Source organism: Poecilia mexicana, unplaced genomic scaffold (assembly GCF_051168715.1).
Source record: "Poecilia mexicana isolate PSO_F unplaced genomic scaffold, ASM5116871v1 scaffold_14, whole genome shotgun sequence".
Classification (NCBI taxonomy): Eukaryota; Metazoa; Chordata; class Actinopteri; order Cyprinodontiformes; family Poeciliidae; genus Poecilia; species Poecilia mexicana.
In genome coordinates, this window is record NW_028263383.1 from 9161019 (window position 1) to 9186672 (window position 25654).

Genomic DNA, 25654 nt, shown 5'->3' on the forward strand with positions numbered 1-25654 from the left:
CCGTGTCACAGCTATGCGAGTTCACTAGTTCATGGGGGAATAAATGGATCACAAGGTGGAGCGGCATCTGGAGTGGCTCATAATAATCGTCTTGCAAGCGGGAGACTCCTGTCCCAGTATGAGTCCCTTAGGAAAAATAATCGCAAGAATTATGTGTACTGAATGGGATTTATATTGTGTGAATGAGGATGGAAAATATAATTAAGGATTTGTTTTCTAAGCAAATTTTAATGTCACACAGTAGATTGAGTTTGATTCTGGAGATTGTTAGGGATTTTTTTTTTTACAGAACCCCGGGATACTTCAGGTGACAAAGCATTTAATAAGTTTCTAAAATGGAATCACATTAAATGGAACCAAGCTACATAGAAGGAGTTTTTACAAAGATTGGGGAAGAAGGCCAGGACAAAAGAAGAGATTATTAGGATTTCATTTTGTCTAACTCGGGGGAAAAAATGTTTTAAACAGGACTGAGAAGAATGAGTGGGATAAAAAATGAGGGTTTTAAACAGGAAATTTAGACCCCTGATTTCCCAAACCATCTAACAGATCTAATTGAATGACCAAGGCGAATAGTTTCGATGTTTTTATTGGTGGTAGAACTCAAATTCTTTAGGTCGACTCGAAACACCTGTCAGTATTCTGCTGCATCATCCCGTTCTTGCCTTTAGCTCTCTGGCATCGCTGTGCAATCCAATTCCTCTGAACATGAAAATGAACAAGGGAGAAAAGATAGACTGAGTGAGGAATGGGTGGGTGGGGGGAGTTAATATCAGGGGAGGAGTCAATGATGAAGACTTGGAAAAAGAAAGAAATAAGGAAGGGAAGAGAGGAAAAACAGTTAATGTGAGACTCTGCTGCCCTCTGCTGGCACTGATGCAGCAGTACAGGCAGCAAATCCATCACCTACCTCAAAGATGCTGGATCTGTGAGGAACAGAGGGGCATTTAATGTTTCAATATAATAATGTAGAACAAGCAAAATAAAAAGAAATCCATGCATTTGTAGATTTTCATCATGTCCTATATGGCCCATGTTTGATCATTGTGCAACCGGAGACTCAAATGTTTCTGAGGGATTTATTATTGAATGCTTTAGGAATGAAGCTGCAGTTTACAGTGTGTGGTTTAAAAACACTCCTGCATTGAATTTTCAGTCCAAATAGTAGGAATTGTTTCACCATCAGGATACCCTCAGACTGTGGTACAAAGACGGATTAGAAGTCCTTTTCTAATCTTTCAGCAACATGTCCGCAGGCTCTGCTGAGCTGCTGAGAAGCTGCTTGGATTCCAGTGATTCTGAGCAACTACCATTCACCGTCTGCATAGAAGCTTAGTCAATGCCTCCTTGTAAATAAATGCATAGCAGTGGTAAATAATGGTGGCTTATTGTTGCATGAAACATGTATTTGTATTTGGAAGCAGGTAATATCTTCAATAAGGTTTGATTCTGTTTAAACGTTTTGTTATATGAATTAAAACGATTTAATAGTTGGCCATCTTGCTCCTCTCAAAAAGAACAAAAAGCACTGAGGTCTGGAGTGAGTTCATACTGCGTTTTTGTTGGTTTGATTGTGGTTTTCTGTTTGTTTTTTCCAGACTCGTACACTGCCAAATCTGCCTCGTTGCCAGGCTACGGCAGGAATGGACTGAACAGGGTACGGCGTCGTGGTTTCTGGAGCATGTGCTCCTCCTGCTTTCATTACAGTCTGTTTCCTCTGAGAATCTTTGAGAATTATTGAGTTTACCAAGAGTTTCCCCTGGTAAAAAAGTAATTTATGGAGCTGTAATAATGCTATAAATACCATGTATAGTTTAATTTAATTGCTTATTATTCCATTTTGTATGAAGGAACACCAAATTTGTAATGACTAATTAATAATCATAGTAGGCCCCATAGTCTAAGCAAAAACCTTTTTATTTTTGCCCTCAAGTTGTGATTTGAATATGTCCATTTTTTATTTCTTAACATTGATTCACATAGTCAACGTGTACCTAAATGTCTACTGAAGAAAATGAGTTGATAAATAAAAGGAAAGTTCAAAATGTAACATTTTGCTTCACAAAGGCATGGTTGGTTTGAAAAATCTCATGAGAAACAGAGAGGGGTACATGAGTGCAGTCCTCATGCTTTACTTTGCTGCTTAACCTATAAATGTAGCACAATATAAAGAAAAAAAACAAAAACAAGCTTTTCAACAGTATGAGAGCAAAGAAAGCGTTACAACAAAAATAATTAGCCAAGTGCAGAATTCCTTTCTTTTTGTGCTCAAGTTTGCAAGTATATGAAATGAAGAGGCAAAATGATCTGCACTGGCTGGGGCAGGTTGTAAGAAAACAAAAGAAAGACATCGATAGAAACAACTGGGCCAAGTCCTTCATTGCCTGCTGAAGCTGAAACTCATTTGTACTAGTTTACTTTCCAAGACCAAGGGAGACAAGTGGTGTTGTGTTATGATGAAATTTTGGAAGCAACAGTAAGCTGACTTCATGGGTTTCTGCTGCGTTCTGGACAGCTGAATTATTCTAGTTTTAACTCCGTCGTATGGTCCAATCTGCTTTTACTCTTCTCCCACAGCCTGGGAGTGCGGACACAGATTATTACCAGTACGACAGCAGTAATGCAGTTAACTGGCAGATAAGAGGTAAGCCCGTTAAGCTTAAAGCCTCCTGATGCATATTTTGCTCTGAGTGTTGGTATCTGAGGTTCTCATTCACCATTATCTCCTTTTCTTCTTGTTGTCTTTCAGAATACAAGGTAAAATACAGCAGCCACTGCAAGAAACCCGTTAATGAGTCTAGAGGGGAAAGTCTAGATCAGGCTGTAACGGATGAGAAAGATGTTCAGCCAGTTAATATTGACTGGTCAGAACTGGCCCCCTTTAGTGAAAGGTCTTATTCTTAGGGTCTGAATCACTCTCTAATCAAACGCAAAGAAACCTTAATAGAAGGAAATAATATGAAAATTGAAAACCTTGCTTTGGACATCACTTTTTTCATTCATCTGTCAGATTATGGGTCAGAGCCTTATTAACATGTCAGTTATTTTAAATATTCACATTTTTAATTTCTCATTTGTAAATATTAATATATTAATAGGTCAGAAACAGACAAGCATTTGTGTGTTTTTGTTATATCTGTTAGATCTACCCATACGAAGCTTTGATGGTGTCAGTAAGAGGGCAGCAACGTCTTCCCAGCGACGTGGACAGAGCCCGTCTGGAGGTAAATGGCTTCTGATTTCATTTTCTATTTAAATACTTTCTTTCTTTTGCTGACAGTATTGGGATTTTGCAGCTTAGCAGATACATGGGACTATTTAATTCATAACTGGTCACATAGCAGCTCATTTTTTCATTTTACTAAAACAAAAGCTACAATTTCCACTAAAGTAGTGCTTTTACCAGTGTGTTTATCAAAATAACAATGAACATACTAATATTAGTTAACATATGCATTGCACTGATGTATATGACAAAGGGAAACATAGTTCATGGTGCCAAGAAACAACCTGCAAGATATGGCTGCCTGTTGGTTCAAATATTGACTAAAATACAGTAAACCAATTTGAGCTTTACAAATACTTACAGGTGCAGGTAAACCTCTCATTTCAATAAAAATAATCCAGAACCAACCAGCTTTCTGGCTGATTTCCTATCCTCGTCTTTTTCTTAAAGCTTTGACCTACCAATATTAATTTTATAGTCAGTTCTGATTTGGTTTTGTAAATTATACCAGAAGACTTACATTTTTTCATAGCCTTTCCTTTTTTGGCTGCAGCATTATGATTATTTTTATTCCTCTCGTCTTTCCTTGCACAGCGTCACCTTTCACCAGAAGAGTTTTATCGAGTCTTTGGCATGTCCATGTCTGCCTTTGATCACCTGGCTCAGTGGAAAAAGAACGAACTGAAGAAACAGGTCCGACTCTTTTAGGAAAAGTCACAAAACCCAGTCGATTCTGCTGCAGTCCAGATGGAACATCAACAGTGCTCTGAATTCTGCTTCCAAAAAGATTTGACTAGGACTGTATGCTGAACAGAAAGCATCAGGTCTGACAAGTTACAACTGATATGCACTAAGGTTTATTTAGCAATAACTGTAAGGGCAACAAGGGCAAAACTGGATGATAGAAGCCTGCAAGAAATGTACTAATGGTTCAACAGAAAGCATTACTGTCTGTTGAAGCAGACAGTAATGCTGAGTGTGATGCTGCTTCCCCGCCTTGCACCAGCAGGTGGCAGTGTGTTCCAGTCTTAGTCAGAGGTACTGCCATGCAGAAAGATTCATGTTGAAATGTGATACTGGTTTTGAAAATCAGCAGATCAGAAGGATAAAGGATCCAACTTTACCCAGAAACTGCCCTCAGACATGCAAACGTCATAGCAAAATAAACTCTGTGAGAATCTGAGTGTTAAAGTTACTAAATATTATGGTTTTTATAAATTACAACTACTGGAAACCAAAACTTCTCTAATGTTTTTGTATTGTGTAATTGTGTATTTAATTTCTATTCGAGGTTATCTGAAGCCATATCAACATTAGGACTTTTGTACTATTTACTGATATGTGGTTTGAAAAAAGATAAGTAAATGTGACTGAGCTGCGATGTGGCTCTGAGTGTACAGAACTTTAAAGTAAGTTGTAGGTTTAGTGCCTAAAATGTTGATGGATTTTATTTAAAGAAAGCTTATTTAGTCTCTCTTGAGCACTTGAATCCTGATATAAATCAGGCTGACTGATAATGAGTCTGTGTGTGGGTTAACATTATATTTTAATGAAGGATATTTAGTGTAGAGAACTCTGATAAAAATGGAAATGAGAAAAAGAGATGACAAAAATCCATGAGTTGCATTAACAAACGTGTGTGTGTGTGTGTGTGTGTGTGTGTGTGTGTGTGTGTGTGTGTGTGTATTTGGGTTTACAGATTGCAACAATTTATCACTTTTACAATATTATCACACACAAACTCTTATTTTGTATTTGTTGGAGGTATTTGTTATTTATCATCTACAATTCCCTGTCTGTCAGTACAGCTTCTAAATAATTATTATGATTTATAATGATCCATCTACCCATTTGTTATCAAATACACTCGATATGCTTATCCCTTGAGGGGTTGTGAGAAGTGCTGGTGCTTGTCTCTAGTGATTTATCATGATGCATTAATTTGTTTTTCATCTATTTTAAATGCAGACATACATGCACTGCCCTAATTTGCACCGCTAATAACATATTAAGAAAAGAAACAGAGGAAATAAATATTACTTTATATTGCAGTAGCTTACAGTAAGTGATTTCTTTCATTTTTTAAAATTTAATTTGAATATATTGACTGGGAAAAAAATCCATCTTTGTTTGTTTGTCTTTTTTACAAAACTAATTGTCATAATTATCGGCATCCTCGGCAACTGTTTTACAACTTTTCATTTATCTTTGTAGAAGTTTTTTGTTTGCTTTTCATCTTGGTCAGTAAGGAGGAGACTGAGTGAAACAAAAAATAAAGCCTCCAAAGCTCCTCAGAAAAGAGCAACAGCATTTTTTTTTCATTGTGATATTATGCTGCTGTAATAAGTCATGGATTCACCTTCACAGCTTTTACACACTTTTCCAGAGGCTTTTTGCAAGCTTACACAAAGTATTCTGTGGTAATCTTATTTTTATCTTGACATTATGGAATAATTTTCTTTTCATAATTTTGTGAGAAACTTTTCTTAAGCTAAAAGCCATAATCATCACAATGAACAGAAATAAAAACATGAAACCACACTGTGTGCAATGAATTTCATTTATTTGAATTGAGTAACTTGAAAATGTTCATTTGGGGGTTATTCCAAATTATGAGACACACATGTAGAAGAAACAATAAAACATTATTTCAGTGCTTCTGCTGAAATAATGTTTTAATAGTGTAGGACAAATTTTAATTGTATATTATGCCCTAATATAGTGGCTAAATTCTCTGCTATGCAAGAAATGCATCTAAAAGTTGCAGTAACCAAGTGTTTGAGTACTTCAGTAAGGCAGCTCTGCTTTAATGGGGTCTTACAGATTAGATCATTTGTGTCTAAAGTTAATTTTTTAGGGAATTTTTTAAACCTAGAGGATAACATACACAGATATTACTAGGCCCTGATTAATAATGATTTATTTCACTTCACAAAATAGATGAGGACAGCACATTTTAAGACATCGGTCTTAAAGTCAGACCTTGGACACAAGTGGGCCCTGTTAAAAAAAAATCCTAAGTATAAAGGATAAGTGCTTTTGCAACTATTACAAAGCACTGATCTCAGTCCAATAGAAAATTCAGGGAAACATCGGAAGAAATCCCCAAGTATTTTTTTTCTCAACTTGCACAGTAAGGAAACGTATGGAAATGTCTAAATTTGCAGGAGAGTAAAAAAACCTGACATTTAGCAAAAAATGTTTTTTTCAGAATCGTAGCCGATTCAAACACAGAAAATGTTTAGTCTGACTTATTGACAGGCTGTGAGAAAATTTTGTAAAAAGATCATGTGTGTTTCTAAGTGTAAACATCTGGTTTCAACCGCATAAAATGTGTCCCAGTGCAGAGTTATACCATATCAAAGGGAATTTGTAAAATTCATATAACTGCTGACAGCTGCTGAGTACTAGAAGCTGTATTCCAACAGTTCTTGTTTTTATTTTGCACAAAAATGTTAATTATCACGCAGTATTTGAGTGAAGTAAAACCTCTGAATTAATTAAAAGGCAATGGTTTAACTGTATGTGGGTTGGGAACCCATGCTACTATATAAAGATAATTAGCTAATCATTTGGCGGGTTTCAGGGATTACATCTCCCCAAATAGGACCAGTGTGGCAGAAATGTGACTCTCTTCCCGTCTGCCTGCTCCGGCGCTAGGACCCCGCGGAGTACTGAATGATGAACAAGCATCCGCTGGAGTCGCACTGTAAACCGTAGCGGTCACTCTGACTCACAGAGAACCGCTGTTTCACTGGAGAAACACGTCTCACATGTTTGAGACAGTTTCACATAGAATGTCAGAAGGATTATAACTGGGAACAAGTTTGGACATATAAGCGTTTTTCAAGCGATATGGACTCCAAAAGGCAAAGTGGTGAGTAATAGAAACTCTTTATCCCTACATGAACGGGAGGAATCAACTTTTTTTTTTGGCCAACAACAATGAGGAGTAATTTTTAACAAATAAAGAAGAAATTTAAACACAACTTGGGAAATACTTATGAAATGTGAGGCAATAGATAGGTGAATTACATATGGTTTGTGAGTGGTAAAACAAATAATTTAAAGTGAAGCAATTCTTAACAAAAGAGTGGATTTGCACGTAGTTTTTCAAATGTAGCAAATCGTGCCCTCGTGCCCGGCTCATGATGTTGTAGTAGGCAAGAGTGACGTCATGCAGCCACGCGCCGGTTAATGAATGCGCGTGTGTGTACGGAGGAGGTATCCCCAGGTAGAGTGATGCAAGCTGATGCCAACAGAGGACTGCCCTGTTGGAAAGTGCGCCGCTGGAGGAGAAGCGGCTGCTGAATGGCTGCTCTGTCTGAGCAGGGATGTGGACAGGAAGCAGCATTATGGGACTCCAAGTAGAAGTCATCTAATGTTTAAAGATAAGGACGAGAGTGGTTATTTAAAGTGAATCAATGACAATTTTTTTATAGGAAGCAATGAAATAAAAAGCCTTCACACAGTGGTATTCTTGCTAGCCAAATATGTTAATAGGATTATGTCTTATTGAGAATTAAGATTCCAAGCATTTTGGTATTTGAAACAGAAGTTGCAAATTGAAATTTTTACTAGTGTAGCAGTTCTGTGCTGCTGTATTAAATCATATTTTGTTATTTTATAGAAGCCTAGACTAAGAAGGGTGTTGGCCCCTGGTGTAAACTTACTTTATGTCCTTTTGCTCCTAAGATTCTGTGTATGCACGGAATTTACAAGAGATTAACTTTTCAGTTTCATCGCTTATGTATAAGCGTTTGTGTGTGTGTGTGTGTGTGTGTGTGTGTGTGTGTGTGTGTGTATATATGTGTGTGTACTTTGCGAAACGTTCGGTATTAAGGAAGTTGTCTTCGTCCATACAAAAAGCCTTTAAATCTTGCAGTAACTTTGCCAGGTCTGTATTAGGCAACGTAACATTGTCAGTGAAATAAACTGGGCTGCATACAGCATTCACTGAAAGCTTGTTCTTGTTTTCAAGACATTTGTTTTCAAATAGTTGTGCATATCTACATAAAAATCAAACAGGTTAAATACAATACACAAAAGTAAACTTTATAGACAAGGCAGTGTATAAATGTGAAGTGGATCTGAAATGATTGCTTTTTGTGATAAACAATTTGAAAAAGATTAAATGCATATATAATCAGTCTCAATTGTATGGAAGGCGAAGTAGCTTAACTGTGCAACAAAAGAAGGTGCCCATAATATGATGCTGCCACCACCATGCTTCACATTGGGGCTGGTGTGTTCATGCTGATGTGCAGTGCTAGTTACGTTATAAAGTTAGATTTAGATGTGCATCTTTTCCTTTAATTTGTTATTTGCCAGTTTGTGTTGGTCTTTCACACAAAATCCTTTTAAATACCCAAAATGTAGTGGTTTTAATGTGATTATATGTGTAAAGATTTAAAGAAGATGATTATGTTTGCAAGTCAATGGACCATTAAACCGTAATATCATCTAGAGTAAAGGTTTTAAAAAAATGAGCTGTACAACAGCAGAACAAACAGCAATAATTCCTTTCAATCTAAACACACACGAATTACTTACAATACAAAATAATAATTTTAGGAATATCCTGTTATAAACATATTAGACAGTCATTGGAGTTATGTTATTTCCTAAACTGTAATTTTAAACATAAACCATTTCAATGCGGCTGTAAGATTTTAAATTATTATATTTTATAATCGGATCCAAAGCATGCATAAAGACCGAGCAATTTGAACATAATCTAAAGAGATTCACTGAATAAATGATGGAATGTAGAAAGCACAAACCTGCTACAAGAATATAAATATTGAAATACTGATTGTTTCAATGCTGGTATTTCCATTGTCCTAATCGCTTTCTATTTCCAGCGTTTTCATTTCGCTTTTGTGTCACTTTGCTTGTTGTTTGACAGGCATGACTTTATTCTGGGTCCCTTTGTTTGACAGTTGTTATTGAAGAGAAAGTACCAACTGCAGCTATTCTCAACAGAGAAAGGCTTATGAATGAAAAGTGGAATTGAATGGAAGCATGCAGAAATTGCAAGATTTTTCAAAGAAAGTTACAAGAAGTGCATAGATAAATCAAAATATTGGCTGTTTATTTGTTGAAAACACAGCTCTGTATCAGCGTGGGTTTAAAATCAAGCTTACTCGTTTGGTCTTTGTCGTACCTCTGTATTTTTCGGGACCCCTTCACCATTTACTATCTTCAGACTATGATAAGATTCTAAAAGAATGTGAAAAAGTGAATTCCTCCACTGTTTTTCCACAGCTGTTTCTCTTTACAGATCTTGCCAGCGTGATTATGGGCTTTTTAAAGTGTCTGTCTAAATGTTAAGCCCTAGGCGAACAGTCACAACATGGACTGTTGTCATGAAAATATGAAAAACGGGGCGCTAAATTATTGAAACAAACTTTTGTCTCTTGAGGGAGCTGCTGAGCCTTGAACTCTGACCTCCCTCTGAAGAGGATGGGTGTCAGGGGAAGAGACAAGAATCAGATTGGTGGATAAGAGTTAAAAGGGAAGGATTTAAGAGGGGAATCCAATGGGGGGAAAACTGGCGGTATGAAGAAAGTTTTGAATCTTGAAGAGCTTCTTGAAGCTTTTGACAATGAGGCAAGCAGGAACAGGTTGATGTTTGTTGACCAAAGCCTCGTAGGCCTTTGATATTTATCTTTACACAAAACATTTCTTTAAATCCTAATCCTCATATCTTCTACATGCAGCCAAATATTTCATTTCAAATCATTTAATGGTTGTATTTTTCTCTGAAGGAAAGTTCTAACAAGGAGGGAGTGTTTTGATATGAGAAGGAAAGTTTCAGAGCTCACCCTTGGATGTGAGTTGATTGATGAGTTGGACCTGTCATGAACGGGAGTCAAAGCCTAAGGTTAGGAGGAAAGAGTGTGTATTTTCTCTGTGGTGAGATAAACAGCAGCAGCAGTAGCTATTTTGTTCTCGGCTATAACCAAACACATTAAATCAGTTCAAATGATAGTCGCATGGCCCAGATCTCATGACCAGCCTCCGTCAGGAAGACTTTCTGGAAACACACACAGATCCGTTCTAACTAACTGCTGTGACTGTTTGATTGTCATGTAGTGTGTGCCACAAATGGATTCGTACTGCACTTTCCTTTTACTTTGTCATGTTACAACCATAAACATCATTAGATTGAGCTTCTGTCTGATTGATTGACACAAAATAGGTAAATTGTGACAATGAAAAAGAACAATGATTTTTTTCAAATGACAATTTTTTGTGTGTTTTTAAGTTTGCATCCAGTGCCAGCAAACTATATTCTCTGAAACTTCATTTTACTTCAGTTAAATTTCTGGGTCATTATTGTTATGTTTCTGCCATCATTGTACATCTCAAGATATGAATGTTTTATAAGATTTTCATAAGATGTATATAAAAAAGCTCAAACTTAGTCTAATTTCTGTGAATTTTCAGATTTCACAAAATATTGTTATTTAAGGTTGTAATGTGATAAAATGGGAAAAGGTTCAAGGGGTCTGAACTCTTTTGCACAGCACTATAAAAGATAGATTAATGGAGGGTGTGTTCTTCCTCTTAGTGAAATAATTGAGCAGCTTGTAACAAAAAAAGGATTTGAAAAGGAAATGTAAAGCATGTGTGTGTTTGTGTGGATGTGCGTGTCTGAGGAATGGGGGGTAACAAAGATCCATCTGTGGGTCAGAGCAGCCACAAGCCTGCAGAACAGCTGATTCTCAGCCTCTAAACCCTTCGTTCCCCTGAGAGAACTGGCCTTGACTGCATGGAGTCAGATTCTGGCAAACAAAACATAGACCAGAGACTCCGCCATCAGTTTACAGCTGGTTTGTTTACCCGTTGTTGACTGATAACACTGAGTCATTTTAATTTGTGCCCTACACAGCAATGAATGCAGAGCGGAAGAATAACTTAACTGACACAATAAAAGCTGCAGTATGTAACTTTTACAAAAATATGTTGTTTTTTTTCGTATTTGTTAAAACTGTCACCATGTCATGACAGTATAATATTAGACAGGTAATTTGTGAAAAGATTGATCTCCTCAACCCCTTCCTTGAACTGCTATTGCAGTTTAAAGAAATGTACGACTCCTGGACAAAACCAACCAATCAGAGCCAGCAGGAGGAACAACTTACCGTTCCAGGAAAACTGTTTATCTGTCGTCATTGGTAACCATGGTAACTAGCTTTAGCATTAGTTGGCAGGCTATGTTATGGTGAACCAGCTGTAGTACAGTAGAGAGCAAGGGGCAGGGGGTGAGCACAAGAGTGATTGACAGCGCTAAGGCCCTCCTCTTGGCTCTGATTGGTTGTTTCTGACTGTAGTTAGTATTGGGAGCACTGGGAGAAAACAGAGGAGCTTGATTTTTTTAATAGATTATCTCTTATGTCATGACATAATTATAATTATAACAAGTATGTAAAAAAATTATATTTTTTATATAGTTTAATGCTGCAGCTTTAAGGTAGAAGATACTCTTCAGAATAAGGATGAAACCAAATGTTTACATACAGAGGCATGTCACATTTTTTCTTACTGTCTGACATTAAATCAGAGTAAACTTCTTCTGTTTAACCATTCAGCATGGAAGATATCGTTACTAGCAACATAATGCAAATGCACTCAAAGACGTATCCTGTGGTCTGATTACACTCAAATTAAGACGTTTGGCCATAATAACTGTTATATTTCTGGGGAAAAGAGGAGAAGCTACCAAGTCAAGCCACACTACTTGTGAAGTATGGTGGTGGCAGCTTCATGCTGTGTGAATGTTTTGCTGGAGGAAGGCCTAATAAAGGGATAAAATATCAGACGAAAAGTGGAATCTTTGGTGAAAATCTACTTTTCAGATGGACACTGACCCTCAACTCACTGAGAAAGTGCCTTATGCACAATGAAGTCAATGTTTTGGTGTGACCATCTCAAAGCTCTCATCTCAGTGCAATAGAAAATATCTGGGTGGAGTTAGCTAGGCGGCCCACAAACCTTACTCAGTCACAGCAGTTCTGTCTGGAAGAATGAGACAAAATCCAACAAACAATTAGCAGAAGCTTGTAAATGTTTTTGGTTAAAAGTCAATTCTACCAAGTACTTGGGCAATATGCGAATGTATATTTTGTACATTAGAGTATTGCAAAATTACCTATAGCACATTATTGATGGATATAAGATGTAATGACAACATGAGTATCTTAGTCCTTTAAATTAAAACTTATCCATTCCCTTAAAAATAAAATTCTCTGTCTCTTTGGTCGGATAACTGCAGTCAGGATCCACTTAAAATAGTACAATGTTGTTGTATGCTGTCCTCCAAGCAGCAGGCATCATTATAATTTTTAAAGGATATTTTCAAGTTCATCTTTAGTTTAAATTGTCATTTGGAAAATACTACTAAATTCAGATCTGTAGGTTTTTGCTTGAAAAGTTCTCAAGTTCATAAGGAAAAAGCTGAGAGAGACCAAACACAATAGAAGATGTTGAACCAGAAACAGCAGGATGGAGCGAAATGGAAAAGAGGAAAGTGAGACGTAAAGAAAGAGGAGGTGAGGAGAGTTCATTGGAGGATCGTGGAGAGATTGGAAATCAGGAAGGAGTGGGGAGACGCTTCTGTCGACAACTAAGACAGGAAACCACAGCTGCGCGCACACACACACACACACACACACGCACACAACCAAACAGCTGCTGGAGATATATCCTTTAACCCTGAATGCCCGGGAATCGAGACGGCGCAGCTGTGTTGCACCACACCCCTGTTACACTGTGTGTGACTGTTTGTTCCTGTTATGTTTTTTGTTACAGTCTCTGACTCTGACAATGTAATTGTGCGCTCTGGTCTTGCGGAGCTCTGTGGTGATCTAATTTTGGCCCTTGCGGAGACAATAGAGTATTGTTGGAGTTGGGGGAGAGGGAGAGGGTTTGGGGAAGAGTGAGGGATTTCTTCTCACTCTCTGGGAAAATGAAACAAGAATATTTTCAACTCCGATGAGCCTCACTCTTGCAACTGCTTTCTGTCAAAGAATGGCTATATTTTCATTTATTTCATTTTTAGCTACTACATGTTATCAGACTGAAGTGGCAAACTATAGTTTTCTCACTATACATGTAACTAATTATCATTACTGTAAAATGTGTTAAAGTTCCCAAGTGTTGAAACAAACTGAGTCAAAGTTGATATTTGAGTTTCATATTTGAGTTTCACAACAAACTGAACCAAAGTTGATATTTCAGTTTCACAACGTGTCTGAGAATCTATTTTAGTAAAACAAATATTTATAATAGATTTTCCTCCATGTATTCAAAAATGTCATTGAATTTTCTGTCATAAAAATTTTAGTTTTAATGCCAAATATTAAAAAAAAATCTGATATCATAAGGTAGGCTAACAGATCTTAAAGATCTTAAGACATTAAAATACAAAGTCTTTTGCAGTCTACATGTTGGTAGTGTGGTGTTGTGTTACTATTTTGTTTTCTTGGGAACTCAAGGCCGTGCCATAATTGATGGAACTATAAATTCTGCACCAGAAACACTGACGGAGAAGCCCACTTAGTTTATATGACAGGACAGTGATTCAAAGTACACAGCAACTTCCAGATTCCCAACAGAGTGCCCTAGTCAAAGTCTGGACTTTAATTTAATTTAGATGACCTTACGTGTATGAAAACCCTCTAATGCAGATGAATTAAAACAATTCTGCAAAGAAAAGTTAAACAAACTTCCTCCACAGTGAAGCCTGATTAGAAGTAAGAAGAGTCAGGCTTCAGAGAAGAGAAGAAGCTGCTTACTTTTATAAAAATATGTCTCAAATAAATGATGTGCCACTGAAAAGGGGGGACATTTCATAACCAAAGAACATTCTAGGTTAAACTTTATGCACATTTTCTCATTGTTAAAAGTTAGTAAAAAATGCAAAGACGTTGAGCTTAGATCACAATTACTTTATTGCAATGTTTATATTTACAGACCTAAGGACCACGGTTCATACCGATGGATTTTCTCCATTTCTCTGGCTCGATTTCCTTCAGAGAAGGAAGCCCGCTGACCTCCCCACCTACCTTCTTTTCTCTCCAAAACCTCTTCCCTCCTCTCCTCTCTTTGTCGTCTCTGAACAGGCAGGATGTGTGAGTGTGTGTCAGGATATTTGGAACAATGTCAAGGTCAACAAATTGCACAAACACATTCACACACACTCGGACTCACACAGGATGTTGGAGCTGAACATAAAAACTGCTCTTTTTTTAGAGAAAACTCTAAATATTCCAAGCTGTCTGTTAGTGTCTGATATGTAAGGATGTTTCATATCTCATCCCAGTCAGCTGTTGCAGCAGCCGCTAACTCCTGAGTTCGTGCCCTTTGGTCTGTGCCAGTTTCTATGATTTGCCTTATATCCATGTGTTAAGGTGGTATTTAATGCACTTGGTGCTACATATTTCATCCATGTCAGGCGCCTGGCAAACTGGTTTGTTGTAAGCTTCGACTGATTTGAACAATAAAAAATATTTCTGCTGGTTTCCAGTGGTGATGGAGCGCCTTGTGAATGAACTCAACTCTCTGCTGAAGATGTTGGACCATGAGACCGTTAGTCCAGATACTGCCAACAAGATGGCTTCCGTACGCCACATCCTGGACTCTCTTCAGCTGTCAGGTACTCAATAAAGCCTCAGACTTTGACGTATTTCATATAATATTAACGTATGTGCATATCTTAGACTGAAAATTTTATCAGTTCCACCATTTAGTTTGCTTACATTTATTTGGTGGGGAAAACAATCCATTGTTCTTTGAGGAATTCATGTTTTTACATTAAAATATGTGCCGCACAGTTATTATGTTCTGTATAGTTTCCTTTTTGCCAATATTTTTTCCTGTTAGATTGAAACATGCAGAGAGAGATATATTCAATATTAGAGATATTAGAGAGAGAGAGAGATACTATTCCTCTTTGCACAATCTCTCTCCAGGATCCTGTCTTATATAAAAACTGATCATGTGTCTTGTGAACCAGTTTCTGGTTATTTTGACTTCAAGAGACCCAATGACGACCCTTTATTTATTTACTAGCAGAAAAAACAAGATTTTTATTTAGAATATCCTGATATCTCAAGCAATGCTTATTGTTGTGAAGTGTTGCAAAGTTTCCAGATCATCTGCATTAGAAACAAGCCCGTGGCATCATAGACTTTTTTACTTACTTAACAGCTACTGTCTGGTGCTTTTCCACATGTTTACCTTTGTTTCATTCCAGACTCCTAGGGAAAGCTTGGTGTCACAAACGGTAAATGACCTGTACTTGTAAAGCACTTTATAAAGTCAGAGGACTCCAAAGTGCTTCACAATACAGTCAAATATTCACCTATCACACACGGGTGTTGGTAAACTACATTGTGGAACCAGCCTGCAGCATACTGACAGAGGTAGGGTTACCGTTCAGTCAGTCACCAGCAGGTGAAGTGCAGATATGTAGTGGAGAGAAAATAGTGTTTTGTCCAAAACTTTTCTGATAAAAATCAAAAAAGGTCGGCAGGTTTTTTTTTTTACTCACTCATGAATAAATTATTTGTTCTTCCACATTTTGCTGCAATTACAACTGAAGAGTTATTTAAACATTTTTCCACAAATTTAGATCTGGACGTGTCTTTTGTTGTTTGTTTAAAGTTTGGGACAGTATTTAAACAAACAATGCTTTAAACTTATCTGCAGCTTTATGCCTGATCTGTGCCGTTCTGGGTCTTTATGGAAATATTTATTTACTAATATTTCCAGCTAACAAACAGCTCGATTCATTATTGAGCTTAATTCACACACATCTGAACTTTACATACGATTTAGGTGACGTTGGCATTAGATGTTATTTGGGGCACCAGATTAAAAGGGAATTCACCCCACACTTCCGATTTTATTCATAAAACCCCCCCAAAAAAACATATTTGATTTTTTCTTCTTTCTCATTACAATTAGGTTTCACTTAGTGTTGGTCTATCACATAAACTCCAATAAAATTCATTAAAGTTTGCGGATGAAATAGGAAAAACACAGGAAAAGTTTAACAGGTAGAAATACTTTTGCAAGACAATGTCAAATCTTTTAACTTATGCAGATTAGGCTTAAAGGATTTAATAGAACAGTGCAGATTGTGGATATTGACTACAAACAGTTGTTGAAAACACATTTGCAACATTGAAACTCCCTGTAGTCTGTAAAGCCAGGACTTGTTTATCTAGAAGAGTGCAGGGAATGAGGGAGGATAAAAGGATTGATGTAAGAGGATAATGAAATGCAGAGTTAAAAGAGGATAATGAGACAAGGTCAAAGGAAGGCGATGAGCAAAATATCCTGATGGCTGACAAGCACAATAATAATGGGTCTGCTGGGTCTATGTACTGTCTGGGGTTTAGTCTCCCACACATATTGTACATCTTTACTTATCTTTGTTTACTGAGCGCTCCACTGCTCTTCCTTGTAATCAGATGTTTCCACATAATTAAATTTTTCTGAAATGCAAAGAGTTTTTTCTTCAGATTCAGTTTTCTGTATCCATTAAATCTGGTGGTTATGGTCTTGGAAAAAGCTGAAATAATACTTGCTCATGTTTTGTGCTTTCCGCAGTCAATGGCTCAGACGTCTACATGAACGGCACAAGCTTTGTCGAGTCTCTGTTTGAAGATTTCGGTTCGTAACATCTTTGAAACATCTTTCAATCAGTTTAGTTAAATCTTAGAAGTTATTGTGTTATAAAAATCTTTTTAATAGCATAAAATGTGTTGCTTCAGATTGTGATTTGCACATGCTCAGTGCATCTCCAGTGGAGCAGAAAGAGCCCAAAGACAAAGAGGAGAAAACACAGCCTAGTAAATCAGTGAGTTTTTTACACCTTTCTTATAAAACCAGATATTTATGTGAGATTCCAAATATAATTCTGTTTGAATTTCCTTTATTTCACCCGCAGACACCCACAGACACACCACCGCCTTTGCCAGCAACACCACTTCCTGATGACTACTATGAAGAAGCTGTTCCTCTTGATCCTGGATCCTCTCCTCAGTATTTCACTACAAGTATGAAAACTCATACACATTTAGGCCCATCTAATATTAAATACCATTAACCAGCATATCTTTACAAGGGAGGTTAAAGGTGCAGGATTCTAATAACTCTCTCCTGTAGATTCCAGAAACTCTGTTGAAGATGCTTACTATGAGGATGCTGATAATAACTACCCCACTACCAGGATTAATGGGCCCTCTAAAACATCCAGTGAGTCTGGTCTTTCATTCTTTAATCAATATGGCAGCTATAAAAGCCAATTTCTTTCTGACTAATAATGTTGCACTAAATCTTTTAGGAATTAATCACTTTGTTTTTTTTTTTTTGTTTTTTTCTGCACAGACAATGACTCAGATGCGCTGAGTAGCTCCTATGAGTCTTATGAAGAGGAGGAGGACGAGGCCAAGGGACGGCACTCCTCTCAGAGGTGGACCGCTGAGGGAAGCCCTGATGAACCGGTCAGGGATTGCCGCATATGTGCCTTCCTGATGCGAAAAAAGCGATTTGGCCAGTGGACAAAGCAGCTAGTAGTTGTTAGAGACAATAAACTCCAGGTAAACAACAACAATGATCTACGTTATCAAAGACTGAAACAAAAGCAGATGCTTTATTATTATATTTGAATCTAAAACTTGCTTTTGTTTTGTTTTTTTAGTGCTATAAAAGTATAAAGGAGTTGTCCCCGAACACGGAGCTCCCCTTGAACCTCTGCAACGTCATCTATGTCCCAAAGGAGGGCCGGAAAAAGAGGCACGAGCTGCGCTTCTCCTTACCTGGAGGCGAAGCTCTGGTCCTGGCCGTTCAGAGTAAAGAGCAGGCCCAGCGGTGGCTCAAGGTACATTTGCTCTCTGTGTTCGACTACTTCTGCTTAGACAGATGAGAAAAAGTCAAAGCAAGTAGAAAACGATGATAACATTATGGGTCCTACACAAGTTTGTGTCCAGAAGTGAATGTTATTTTCTTTTTTAACTGGTCCAGGTGGTCCATGACGTCGGCAGCCAGTGTAATAACACAGAAGGACTGAATGGATCAACATCTCCAATAATACAGAGAAAACTGGAGCTCGACAAGGTGTGTAGTTTTTTGGTGTGATTACCTTTCACTTCAGCCTGTTTAGCTAAGAACAAATTGTCATCTTAGTGACGACTATGAGGACTTGAATGATGTCACCAATAGTAACACAGTTGTTCCTCTGGTTTTTGGTTCACCAGCATTGTTGTGGTTGCTGAGCTGAGTCATTTTCCTCAGGTTTCCTGTCCTGAGCAAGGCAGGATGACGTAACTCAGAGTTAACTATATATACTGATGTACTGGTTTTTCCTCATCATTTTTCTTATTTATTTTATTTTGCCCAGATGCTGCAGTCAGACAGACAAACATCGGACTCAGACAGCGGTCCAATAGGAGACAGCCAGTCCAGCGCTTACGGACCTGGACGAGACATCGCCGACTCACTCAGTACGTCATCACAAACACCTGAGTTAGATTTACCAATCGGTTCATAATCTCTGTGTGATTTACTTTAAATGTCTAAAAGATGTCTTCATGTTCCTTTTACATCACTAGATCAGTAACAGGAATGTAAAGTCTTCACAGCTTATTTTAAAGAAAAAGGGCAGGATGTTTTGAGTGATATTTGAGCACGGTTTTGAAAAACAAAATTAGAGGCATAACTTTTATCTTATCTCTGACACAGAGATGTTGTTAGCAATAGTAAAAAAAAAAGCTAAATAAAATTAATTAACCAAAATTTTACACTTTAACTCCAAAGCTTTGCTACTTTCTAATCTTGTTAGAATCTACTTCCTTCTGTTTCTGAAATGTGGTCAAGGAGAAAGTTCACTATCCACCAGCATAAATTAGATGTTTGATGGTTAAAGTTGTACTTTTATTGGGAGTTCCTTCACTTTGTTCCAGCAGCACAATCATTAATTAATGATTCAATAATAAACATGGACATATAAAAACAAACATCATATTCTGTTTCTGTATCATGGCCAACAAAATGAATATAATTTGTTGAGGAACAGCTTCCTTTAACCATCTGTTGGTAAATATACATATTGGATGCTGTGACTCTAGAAGCTGCTTTCTCACCATATTGTCATACATATCACATTTGTGACAGATGCTAAAAGGTTTTTCCTTTAATTTAATGTAAAACTGAGTGACTTATTTTAGTAGCAATACCAATATTTATTGAAATTCAGCAGTTTAATAGATAGATCGGCATAGTTTTTGTGCCATTCTAACCACACGCACAGGCACGCACGCACGCACGCACGCACGCACACACACACACACACACACACATCTCAGCGTAATGGTAAATAGCCTGCACTTGTATGGCACTTTAACTAATCCAGAGGAATCCAAAGCACTTTATATGCCATTCAGTCATTTACCCCTACATGCACACATTCACACACTCCAAGGCAACAGTGCTCACAAGATAATAAATTATAATAAATCTGTCAAAAGGACCCTAATTAAGTTTTCTATTGCTTTTATGCTCGAGTGGCATGATTGCAGATAATGAGAAAACAAGGTTACTTGGTTTCTTTGGTAATGTATTTTGTCCTGTACCAGAATCTCAGATGATTTGTTGGAGGGCAGCAGAGGGAGGAGCTTGCAGAGTGTCCTTCATTCAAGAACGTCCTCTGAATATCTTTAACAAAAGTGTGTCACTGAGGGTTTAATTAAACAGTTTATATCTAAAAGAAATAAAGTAGTGTCAGTCTCATAGTGGTCTATGTTGCTAATAAAAAACATTTTAATATTAAAATTTAATTAATACCTTTTAGCTTTAATATTTTCAGTTGCATGTCCAAGGCTTAACTTCTACGCTGTAGGAAGTAAAACGTCTTACTTTCCAGGAGTGGGGCAATCAAGTACCGAAAAAGTTATAAGAAAACACACATATGCTTTCAAGGGACTGATCAAAAGCAAAATAAATATTTTTGTTTTTCTGTTCTCTGAATTCGGAAGGAAACACCCAGCATATACACGATGGATAAGTCAAACAAAGTCATGTTGTTTCAGTGTTGTTTACTGATTGAGCAACGCTGAGCCTGAAGAGACATGAGAGAGAGAAAGGGAGAGACAGGAAGCGAGACACGAGCAGATATGACATCCTTCCTGTTCTTTTCCTCTAATTGTCTCTCACTGACATCATAGGAAGCTGGACGAACAGACTGCTGCTGCACCTGGTCCATTCACAATAAACGTGCAAACACACTGGAGTCGTCTCAGCTCATCAGACATGTTCCCAAAATGCTTGATTTACATCAAACTCTCCAATTAGCTTGATTATGCTTATCAACATTTTATTGTTATCTCTTTGTATTTTTGATGCAGAAAGTGTTGAGTTATATTAATATGAACTACTGACAGTTGATAATCACTGAGTGACATGTTTGGTTTCAGACAGAGGGAAGCGGGGCGCCTTCTCAGAGCTGACGGGGTCGATGAGCCGAGCAGCGGGAAAGAAAATCAATCGGATCATCACTTTCTCCAAAAAGAAGCCTCCGTTACCAGGAGACCCTCCCTCATCTTCTGGGCACCATGACAACCCCCGCTGTGGTGAGGACACAATCTCAGCATGCCAGATGATCGCCCGATTCTCATTTACTGACGATTTGACCTTACATTTACATTTGCACTTTTTTTTTTTACTAAAAGAGGATTAAGAAATCAGAAATTTGATTGACTAAACTGTACTGCAATTGAAAAAAATGCAAGAGATAAATTAACCAAAATGTGGCTCAGCACTTTCCTCAGGAATAGGTAGACATTCTTTCAAAGTGCTGAGGATGTTCAATGTGGTGCCGTAGATTAATAGGTAGATGCAGCTTATCTGACACAAAGTCTTTTCCCCTCCACAGGTTATCTCAGTGTGTGTCTCAGTGGCTGCTGGAAGGAGCGCTGGTGTGTTCTCCGAGGTGGAAACCTGTACCTGCAGAAGGATCCCGGGGACCAGCGGCCTCCAGTCATTGTGGTGCCTCTTAAAGGGGCAGAGGTGGTGCCTGGGGGCCTCGGGCCCAAACATCCCTTCTCATTTCATATCATGCAAGCGGGCAACGAGCTTGCAGCTTTAGAGGTAAAATGCTCATATTTGGGATATTGATTTGGAATAGGGCTGGATGATGTGGCTGATAAACTTATCACGATATGAGCATTTCATATCAGTCCATATTGATAATTGTCGATTTTGATAATTATTGATTCATTTTTTGTTTTAAATATCTGAAATACTGACTGGTGGCGTGACCAGTTTGTTTTGGTTTTTATTTGTGCACACATCAGCATGAGGCCACCAGAGCTGGATATTTTTACCTGTTTTATTTTATGAATCTTAAGTGAGAAATTTACCTTATAATTAGTGAATTGTGACTTAGTTTATTTTGGTAAAAAGTTCTAAGTGTGTTTTCATCAACCTTTTATACGTAGCATGTTTAATTCATACACATTTATAATGGCATCATTTGTTTTGCTATTTTAGGCGCTCTGTTTATGTTACGTTAAAATGGTTGGGCATGTTTATGCGTTAGATTCTCGTTAAATCTGGTAAAGTTAGTTATAAAAGTCTGTTTTCTCTACACTGAAGCAGCTGTAAAACATCTCGAACAGCTTCATCTGGTATAGGAATTATATGTAGGTGGACTGACAGGTTTTTCACAACTTTCCTCATATCATCATAGATCCAGATGGGAAATAAAGTTAGTGTGTGCACAGATCAGCCAAAACATTTTTTTTATTATTATTTTTTTAAATCATGTCACCTAGTTAGATATTTATATTTCTATCCATTAGGCGAGCTCCTCTGAAGATCTGGGCCGTTGGCTGGGCATTTTGTTTGCCGAGACCGGCAGCGGCACCCTCCCTGAAGAGCTGCACTACGACTACATCGACGTGGACACACTCACCGACATACGGCAGGCTGCCAGACACTCCTTCTTGTGAGTCACTTCTGTCAGTGCTCCTGCATGCGCTTACCAAGAACTTCCTTCCTGTAACTTCAGTTGTAACTGTCCCTCTGTTCTTTCCTCTGGCAGGTGGGCTACAACCACTGCTACTTCCTCCAGCAGTGCATCAATAGATTCCAGAATGTATGACGAAGTGTACGAAAGCATTGCGGTGAGACAACATGAAATTGTTTTCGTGACATAATCTGAACAGGCTTTAGGGATTTTTTTAAAAAAAACATCACCCAAACTAACCAGGCCTTTATTGAAAAAGTCCTTTGTAAGTAAACTAAATTTTTTGGAAGCTGAGTTTAATTTCACTCGCCTTACGCTGACAAAACTGCTGTCAAACTTAAACTGAACGTGTCTGACAACATGATTGGGGCTGAAAGACTTTAAAAGAAGTTTAAATACAGGTGAAAAACATTGCCACTGACATGTTTTTACTTTGTCAGCCTGAGAAAATAATTTCTCAGGCTTTGGGACTCCATCAAACCACAGTAAGAGATTTTAACCATAAGTAGAGAAAAGATGCTGAGGCAGCAAAGCCCCAGTTGTTGGAATTGATGGAGCAATAAATTTTGCTCCGTACCTTAAAACCCTGAAAGAAAATGTCTGAACATTAGTTAACATCAACACCACCTACAGTCTGGAAGCCATCAGCAAGTTTGAATGTTTGAAAGAATGAAACTTGGTTTAATGACCATTACCTCTTTTACATCTGTACTGATTTAGAATAAGTTTTAAGAGAAACTTATTTTCTCATACTAAAGATCTAAAGATCGCATTTTTAATTTTTATTAACAAAAAAAAAAAAACAAAACCAGAAGAAATCTGTAACGGGAAAATGCTGTTGGGTTTATCATAAATTTAGATTGCAACCCGTTGGGCTTTGTTTCTCTCCAGTTGGTAAAAGTCCTTTGCTTTGCGCTGTAAGCTAAAAACAATAAAATTCATAATGAAAAGTCACTAAAATTATTTTTCTTTTTTAAAAAAATGCAGGATGAAGATGCCGAGAGCAAAACAGGTCAGGTGAGACGTCATGCCTCCTTCTCCAGCAGGGACTCAGAGAAAACCGAACAACAGGCCACCATCAAGAGGCACGCCTCCAGTGAGTCACCTCTCATTTCATAATTCATTGGCCTTGCTGCATAAAATTTTGATGGGAGAAAATGTTGCCACATCTGGCTCTCTCCTCCAGATGCCACGTCTTCCCTCGGTGCATTACCAGAATTGCTCTGCCTATTCAAATGCCTGTTAATTTATTTCCCCTTAGATGTAAATCCGTACGGCCGCTATGGGAAGATGCGCGCAGAGGAAGACGCCAGACGGTACCTGAGGCAGAAAGAGGAGCTGGAGAAGCAAAAGGAGGAGCTGAGAAACACCCTGATCTCCCTCCGTAGGGAGAAGAAGGAGGTGAAGGAGCAAATGAAGAGTGACACAGGTTAGACAGACATCAGACAGCACTGCTTAGACGCCTGCTTTGGATTGACTCTAATTCTCAGCGTGTGTGTGTGTGTGTGTGTGTGTGTAGGTGATGCTATGGAAAAGCGGTTAGCTGAGATAGAGATGCTGTGCAAACAGAAGGAGGAGGAGAGAGTGGAGCTGGAGCTCCAGCTGACAGAAGTCAAGGAAAATCTGAAGAAATCACTGGCTAGAGGAGCTCAGGGTCCGGCTGTGGACACAAAGGTTAGCGTCAAGGTGGGAAACAGCACCACATCATGTGTACAACTTCAAAATTATTTTAGAAATTAAATGTTGATTTAAACTAAATAGTCTAAACTGCTTTGAAAAAAGCAGTATAATGAGGAAAGAATATCACACTTCAACATTCTTCTTTTAAAAGATGTTAGATGTAATGTAATATTGAAACAATGCTAACATTTTGAATCTTAGTGTTTCTTATATCTCTCAACATGTGAACGCAAAAAGTAATATTTAAGAAATACACCTTTGCATGTTGAAAACAGTATTTTATCAGTCATCCTTTCAGGAAAACATATTTAAGGCTGAGTATTCTAAGTCTTTGAATATTACTGCAATTCCTCTTAAACAATACACAGCTTAGCTTCGCTGTTATTCAAAATGCTTGGTGAAACCTTGTATTTGCCTCACTGGTGAAGTTTTTGCATATGTTTTATTGCAGACTCAGAGAAATAAGACTGAAAAGATTTACAACGAGAGCGTTCCCGTCAACTCAGCATCTGAGCTTCGTAAACGCCCCCCGTCTCTCTGTGCTTCCTCCAGGGGGAACGTCATGCAGAAAGCAAAGGTGAAGTACGTCCTGCTGAGGCCGTGTGTGTCGGAGGACACCCACGACTCTGATCTTAACACTGTTTAAAGTCTGAATCTGACATTTATGAATAATTCAGACACATTCATTACATACTGAACGTGATAATTGGGATGTTGCTGTCATGCCAAGCATAATATTGTGTCTGATATTTGCTTTCTCATTGTTTTCAGGAGTGGGAATCAAAGAAGGGGACCTAGACGACACAAACAGACTGACAGGGACTGTGAGGAGAAAAGAAAAAAACTTGTTTGGCAGGAGAATCTGTTCCAGATGAAAGCATGAGAAGACCACCTATTAAAAGAAGATAAAGAAAAGAAAGGAATGAAGAGGGTGATGCACAGCAAGGCTGATGCTAACCAAGCTATCGTAAATGTGACAAACTTGACCGATTAAAACCAGCGCAGTATTAATGTGATCACTCTAACCAGTGTTCATGTGTCTGCGTGTTTATTGCACATGTGCAGAAAGTGACCATGTGACCTTTGAACAGAAATGCGTAGTAAAGGGAGGGAAGGATGATTCTTACTGTAGGTTGAAGATACAGACAAGACTTCCTTCTTGTGTTCACCCAGATATTTTGGGTCTTTTACACAAAATGTATAAATGAAAAGTTAAGGAGTGAAACCAAAAATTATTAAATTATCATTGTCTTTGGAAGAAGTATCTCATATTTTAAGGATTTTTAAAAAAAAATCATAATTAGTATGACACTGTACCTGAGAGAAATAAACCAATGTTTATTGTTCTAATGTGAAGTGATTACTTTAAACATTGTATGTTTTTATTTTACATATATATAAATTTAATTGTTTTTATTTAATTGTTGCACTTTATGCTTTTGTAATTACCTAAATGTTTCCAGTTATAGCAAAACAAACATACCCTTTGTAGCCAAAGTATTTGAAGAAAATGCCATATCTGCTCTTTATCGCACAGATGTGAACAAAACACACATGTTGGAGTAAATGAGTGTTTCAAGAGACCTTCATTGCCTTTTTTATTGTTATTTCGTTTTTCTGCAAGACATATGTAGAAACGCCTGTGTAAGTCTTGTAAAGAAGAGATCCAGCCTGAGGTTTAACTGTGGACCTGCAAGCACCATCTAGTG

At 37.8% G+C, this 25654-nt stretch overlaps 2 protein-coding genes across 3 annotated transcripts in view; both read left to right on the forward strand.

Moving 5' to 3' along the window:
* The window catches only part of LOC106917161 (actin-binding LIM protein 3-like), a 56037-nt gene extending 50270 nt beyond the window's left edge, over positions 1–5767 (forward strand). Inside the window, exons 19-23 of the mRNA XM_088012606.1 lie at positions 1599–1657; positions 2578–2644; positions 2750–2757; positions 3144–3224; positions 3821–5767. Coding sequence (XP_087868732.1) covers positions 1599–1657; positions 2578–2644; positions 2750–2757; positions 3144–3224; positions 3821–3934 — 329 coding nt within the window. The 3' untranslated portion in view covers positions 3935–5767. The remainder of the gene's footprint in view (positions 1–1598; positions 1658–2577; positions 2645–2749; positions 2758–3143; positions 3225–3820) is intronic.
* Positions 5768–6905: 1138 nt separating this feature from the next.
* On the forward strand, positions 6906–25528 carry LOC106917160 (actin filament-associated protein 1-like 1). 2 transcript variants are annotated; one of them, XM_088012746.1, is made up of 19 exons: positions 6906–7103; positions 14760–14888; positions 16850–16912; positions 17014–17099; positions 17190–17298; positions 17408–17497; positions 17630–17841; positions 17943–18122; positions 18266–18358; positions 18642–18744; positions 20713–20868; positions 21171–21385; positions 22099–22244; positions 22341–22422; positions 23253–23361; positions 23527–23694; positions 23785–23939; positions 24397–24522; positions 24717–25528. In XM_088012746.1, the coding sequence occupies exons 1-19, from the start codon at positions 7082–7084 to the stop codon at positions 24741–24743; spliced, it is 2271 nt and encodes a 756-aa protein (XP_087868872.1). In that variant the 5' UTR covers positions 6906–7081; the 3' UTR covers positions 24744–25528. The 2 variants fall into 2 exon arrangements, with proteins under 2 accessions (XP_087868872.1, XP_014841421.2); XM_014985935.2 differs by having other exon boundaries at positions 6909–7103; positions 23785–23951.
* Positions 25529–25654: the final 126 nt, after the last annotated feature.